General features: G+C 48.4%; 1 protein-coding gene across 1 annotated transcript; it reads right to left on the bottom strand.

Moving 5' to 3' along the window:
* Positions 1-17: 17 nt before the first annotated feature.
* LOC125545859 (beta-glucosidase 3-like) lies at positions 18-5,145 on the bottom strand. The gene is made up of 7 exons (XM_048709906.1): positions 4,873-5,145; positions 4,701-4,764; positions 4,496-4,554; positions 946-1,021; positions 788-859; positions 560-647; positions 18-444 (listed from the first exon to the last, which is right to left on the bottom strand). Exons 1-7 carry the CDS (start codon positions 5,113-5,115, stop codon positions 171-173), a joined length of 876 nt encoding a protein of 291 aa, XP_048565863.1. The 5' UTR covers positions 5,116-5,145; the 3' UTR covers positions 18-170.
* Between the last annotated feature and the right edge of the window lie 1,258 nt (positions 5,146-6,403).

Raw genomic sequence — 6,403 nt, 5'->3', positions numbered from 1 at the left:
GATCAGGCAATACTCTCTCCTAAAAAATTTCTTTTCGGAAGATATATAGCTGGACAATATTGATGTTTCTGAATTGACCATCTCAGATGGCAATATCAATCTATATAGCTTATTATTTCCACAAAAATGAAGAAATGTGTAGGCGGAAAGGTGCTGCTTCTAATTTGGGGCTAAAGATTACTCACTTGATATTTTTCTCTGTAAAGTCTAGCAGCTGATGCATGCGCCAATAGCATGTTATGCACTGCTATATATGGTTCCACAGTTGAGTCACCCACGCTACATTTTGTTACTCCAAAAGGATCGGAGCAATGTCCAGGTGCGATCAATCCGGTATCGTAAGATCCGATCGCACCAATATTAGGTTCGTCTATCATAGTCCAGTGTGTGACCCTGTCTCCAAACTCCCTAAAGCAAATATCTGCGAATGCTGTGAAATCCTCCCTGCATTTTGCAGTACCACCCGTGAGGAAATATGACTGGGAAAGAAGGAATCCTCCAGACAATTTAACATTTTGAGCAATTTCATCAGTAAAAGAGAGAAATTTTGGGATCTTACACAATTCTAGGGCTTAACCATCCTCCATACTCATCTTCCAGCACTTGTGGGAAATCAAGCTGGAGAAGCATAATATGGACTTGAATTCCTGAGTAAACACAATGGAGAGATTTTGTTGTCTTGGTCACTTAATAGATCACTGAGATATAACTCTGTTTTTCTTTTGACGCATACCCTGTTTTGTTTTGTAAGAATGATACAATTATAAACTACAGAAAATTAACATACCGCGTTGCACTAGCTCATCTATAAGGTTGTTGTAGTACTCTAGACCTTTTGGATTGACAGCCCCCCTCCCATCTGTAAATCCCAATTCAATAATCAGATACATTTTTTCCTTGTGATTTCTAGCGTTCTGCAACGAAAATAATCATGAAAAGTTATACATGGGATAAGCCTTGACCAGGAGATGGATAATCTATAAGCCTCTAGGTTCGTGTCAGCCATGAGATTCACATCATCCTGAAACATGGGATGAAACAAAACTTCAATTCTGCACCAGAAAGGAAAAATGATAGATAACAAGGCTAATCTTTTTTCACAAATACGCAAGATTGCAAAGAGAGTGTGAAGCAAATATGAAGGTGCAACTCCTGATCGGCCTTGCGGTTGCGGACCCTCAAAAAACAGCCAGATTTAGTGTTAGAGTTGTGTCGAATATTATTGTACAAGTTAGGTTACAGTTGGACTTGGAGTCGTACGGTGTGTAGACATAGTAGAAGTCGTGTCCAAGTAGGACACTTGTATCTTAGGCCTCTCATATATAGCGGGGGTAGACACACGATGTAACCTATGTCAACATAATAGCACGGGCACGCGGGGGAGCCGGCGGCGTGTGCCGGCGCCCGGGCGGCCGGGGTGCGGTATTGTAACGGTGTCACGGGGAGGAGCGCCCGTAGTCAGGCCCCGGGATGTAGCCATGATGGTGAACCTCATTAACAAATCTTGGTGTCGTGCTTGTGTGACTGCTTGGTCCTCGATAGATCAATGGTGGCTTCGAATTTATTCTAACAAGTGGTATCATGAGCAAGTTTTGAGAAGGCTTCAGACAGTTGATCTAGAGGAAGAAGAACAGGTGCTGTGGTTGATGGTTTTTGCGTGGTAAGTCGTTGAGGAGGCGTGTGCAGACGAGCGATCGACTGGGATACATCGGTACTTGGGAAGCAATTGAATCAAGCGAGACAGCGTATGTGGCAGCAGGCAGCATCAGCGAGATCGAGCCTCAGATCAAAGGCGGCGGCGAACTCGTATATGGCAGGCAGCGTCCTTGGGTTTGACATCTCGACGAGTTTGGAAGCAGGTGGAGTTCTCAGCGGCGGCGCGGCGTATAGCGCAAGCAGCAGGTCAAATCGGATCGTTCGATCCGATCAAAACCAGGGCAGCATGCGAGAGAAGTCCAAGGCCATGGTGTGATGGCGGCTGCAATCCCAGTAGCGGCCGAGGCAGCAGCAGCGCAGGCGGATGGCATCCGGCCGGCCCGAGGCATCTACAGGCTGGCGTGTGAGGCGTGCAGCGGAGGCTACTATCCTAGCTGTTCGGCTGAGCGGAGCGCCGAGTCTGGACGTGGTGCGCTAGGCGGCGGGCAATGGATCGATGCGCAGCGGAGCACACATGAATCCGTGGAGAGCTACAGGGCTTGTTTCAGTGCAGGTTGGAGGTACGTGAGAACACAAGAACGTGAAGCTACGTGAAGAGATTTGTTTAAGGAAAAAAAGTCTGGTTTCAGGAGGCTTTGCAGTGTGTCAGAACATGAAAATAGCTGCCCATATCGAGTTTAGATCATGAGAAAGGAAAGAACAAGGAAGATTGCAAAGGTGGTCAAGCACGTGTATTGTTTACCGTTGAGCTGAGAGTTTGAGCTAGTTGTTACACGGCACAAGGCTACGAGGGACTACTTCTTGGGATTCTTTGCTTTGTACATGGATTGGAGACGGCATGGCAGTAGTGATGTTGTTCAGCTAAGTCAAAAGGGAACCGAAGACGGCGACAAGCGTATAAGGCTCGGAGGAGTCTGGAGTGTGTCGTGGCAGGATCATGCATACAGAGGCAGTGGCGGAGCTACCCAACCAAAGCTGGGCGGGCCAATATGAAGGAAGATCACTATATTTTTTTCTCGTGGCTCAGTTTACTTTAATCCTACACTGTATTAGCTTTGGAATGGGTGGGCCATAGCCCATTTTCATTACATGTAGCTCCACCAGTGTACACAGGGCGTCAAGGCAATGCATAGATGTGCGGGCGGACACGACGCGGGGTGGAGCATGGTTGCAGTCGGATAATTTCGGCTGGGTCGGACTGGATAGTCTGATGGATCGACAGGGATGTTGGTCAAAGCAGAAGACGGCGGTGATTTCAGCGAGACATAGGAGCGTGATGATGATGGTGGCTGGCTTCTGGGGCGTGGAAACACGTGGTGCAAGCCTGGGGGCTTGTGCGGCTTCGACGAGACTATTACGCAGGGTTGATTCAAGGTGGTGTGCACACGGAGCTTGAAGTCAATGGGGCGTGAGGGTGGACTGATCATCTATCATGGAGTCATGTTGAAGGTGGAGCTGGAGTCTGGCGAAAGACTTCACTCTGTGCTGATGGAGGGGCTACGGTGTAAGATATCAGAGAATCGAAGCCTATTTCAGCGGGATAGCGAGAGACATGTGGATCGGACTGGGGCCCAATGGTCTGATGGAGATGTGATACTCGACATCGGTCGGTGATGATCGGTGGTTCTCTGCAGTGGGGGTTGAGGCAGTGGGGGCTAGCTACCCGGGAGACTCGACCAGGACAGCAAAGGCTCGATGCGGTAATAGCGGCGAGGCGTGCAGTAAGCACGGGACACAGCGACAGACCATGGCACTAATGGTAGACATGGGGTCAGACAAAATTGTGCAAAGGGTGCTGAAGCAGTGTTGACGAGTACCAGATTCAAGTTGGTGACTGGGTCTATCGGTACCGGAAGATGGACATGAATTGACCATGGAGAATCTGTGAAAGTGACGGAAAGTCTGAAATTGTCAAAAACAGAGAGAGTACATGGCCGTATATTCTATGGTGTTCGGTGCACATGACAAAGTGCGGGTGACAAGTACAAAAGGAGGTGGAGTGCTATAGCTGTGGGACATGTCAGAGATTATCCGGGGGAAAGGGTGAGACAACTGTGAATTTGACTCAAGGTGACACAGGGCGACGGTGCAGTTCCTTCAAGTTTCAGACAAGCGGTCAAGAAAGAGCGGTGATGTTGAGTTCAGGTAACTCTTATGTGTGGCGTCCAATATGTGAATTGTTCACTTTCACGCAGGTTAATGATCGGTGTGTGATGACGTTGAACGGATTCTCCGAAAGTTGGGAGTACAACGTAGAGTAATGAGGAAGTTAATTTTGCTCAAGTATTGACTGTGAAAAAGATGAGAAGGGACTACAGTTGCAGGTGGAGTCACATGGAGTCTGGGAGTAGCAGCGGTGCTCATGGTGTATTTCAAGTCCAATGTACATGGAGGTTTGACGCACGGACGAATTCAAGGTGGTGGAGAATATTCGCCAAGGTGGAGTTTGCTAGAGTTGTGTCGAATATTATTGTACAAGTTGGGTTACAGTTGGATTTGGAGTCGTACGGTGTGTAGACAGAGTAGGAGTCGTGTCCAAATAGGACATTTGTATCCTATGCCTCTCATATATAGAGGGGGTAGACACACGATATAACCTATGCCAACATAATAGCACGGGCACGCGGGAGAGTCGGCGGCGTGTGCCGGCGCCCGGGCGGCCAAGGTGCGGTATTGTGACGGTGTTATGGGGAGGAGCGCCCGTAGTCAGGCCTGGGATGTAGCCATGATGGTGAACCTCGTTAACAAATCTCGGTGTCGTGCTTGTGTGATTGCTTGATCCTCGGTAGATCAATGATGGCCTTGAATTTATTCTAACATTTAGAAGCTTGTGCCATACCTTGTACTTGTGGTACCCGTCGGCAGCGACATCACCTGTGCTTTTATCCGCCATTTTCCCTGCCGTCATAAACAAGAACATAATTCCGCAAAAAAAAAAGGAGAAGAGCATAGGACTCTACAGGCATTTAGCTCCTGATCAACATCGACCAGCGTCCAGCTCTTGACAAATCAGCACGGAACTGACAGGTTAATTGGTTAGTTACCAGCGTGAGTGAAGGTGTCCCAGATGCTTGGGCTCCTGCCGTCCTCAGCCACGGCGCCCTCGTACTGCAAGCCAAATAGTAGTACAAGTAGAACCCCAGCTAAGATTGGCAACAGAATACCAGCCCAATACGGGAGCAGACTAGACTGCAGGGGTTCACGATCGTTGCATGCCTGGTAGGCTGGTACGCGGAGGTGGCGGCTCCGAATACGAACTCCCGCGGGAAGTCGCTCCTCGTGAAGCTGGCTGCCGCTGCGCCATGGGCGGCGGAGAGGAGCAGGAGGAGCAGCAGGGAGGAGAAGGCGATGGAAGCCATTGCTGCCCTCACACGGCTGGCTGTCCGTACGTCTGCTTATACCGGATAAGGTAAGGGATTTCCTTTTGGAAACTGCCGCCGTCGGTTGGGTGTGGCTCATTCTGCTTCAGAACTTTTGGATTCCCTTTCTTCAGCACGTGAATCTCATGTTGGCTTTGTGACCGTCGATATGGTAGAGCCACCGGAAAGCAGTGTATCGCCATCTTTTCGGATGCCCATCCGCTGCAACCACTTCATTTGGGTTACATCCTCCTCCTTCTTTTTTTTTGAACAACAAAAAGTTTTATTCCGTTAGCAACATTTTAGAGTAGTGTGAAAGGTCTCACACTTGACATGGCGAGGACATCTCTCGCGATACGAGGTCTTGCATCTGAAGAGAGACAACGAAAAGCTAGAGGCCTATTTTTAATTTCGATCGCTAACTTAGCTTGATGATGTGCTTTGACGTTAAAACACCTGTTGATGTGTGCTACTCTGGTGTGGATAAAAGATGACGGCACCTGTATAGAAGCAAGAATGGGCCTTGTTCCAGTGACTTGTGACTTGGAAGATGGAACTCGCCGTTGCTGCATCCTTCGAAGCTTGCCGAAAGCTAGAACTTCTTTTCCCATTCGATATTTAGGCCTATCTCTCTCGGTCTGGCAACTGAAGAAGATGGACTTCCAATTCATTAAAGATAAGATGATCGAAAAACTTGTCACTTTGTAGGGCCAAAACATCAGCACCATTGCCTGCACGGCTTTACTCAAGTTCGTGATTACACCTTTCTTTCGTGTGGCTCGGACAAGATTACTAGTGCAAAAGTCAATTGGGACGTGGTGTGCCGTCCACTTCAATATGATGGTCTCGGGGTGTTCAGCACCAACAAATCCGCTCGGGCCTTGCAATTACGTTGGCCATTGTTTGAATGAAAGGAGCCAACCAAAATGTGGGTTGGCATGGGGAATCCATATGATGAGGAGGATCTCAACTTCTTCTACACCTCCACGACCATCATCGTGGGTAATGCTACAAAAACATCGTTTTGGGACTTCCATGACTCCTTGGATGCAAGCCCAAAGAAATTGCTCCTCTTTATGAGGCGCCCTCGAGAACAATATGGAAGGTGCGTGAGGCCCTTAAGAAATATGCTTGGATATTAAAGATCAATCCATCCACCATCGTCTCCGTTGATCACATAAGGGAATTTTTTACCCTTTGGACGCTCGTGCATGGCTTCTATCTTGATGAGCATTCCGAGGACAACATTGTGTGGAAACACTTGACTAGTGGGCTCTATCTAGTGGCCTCCACCTACAAGGCACAATTCTTGGGCATGATTCTTTACCCTATGGAGCAAAAGGTTTGGAAAGTGTGGGCTCCGCCAAAGGTCAAGTTCTCCACTTGGT

This window comes from Triticum urartu, chromosome 3, assembly GCF_003073215.2.
Source record: "Triticum urartu cultivar G1812 chromosome 3, Tu2.1, whole genome shotgun sequence".
Lineage (NCBI taxonomy): Eukaryota > Viridiplantae > Streptophyta > Magnoliopsida > Poales > Poaceae > Triticum > Triticum urartu.
This window is presented reverse-complemented; position numbering and strand designations above follow the sequence as displayed.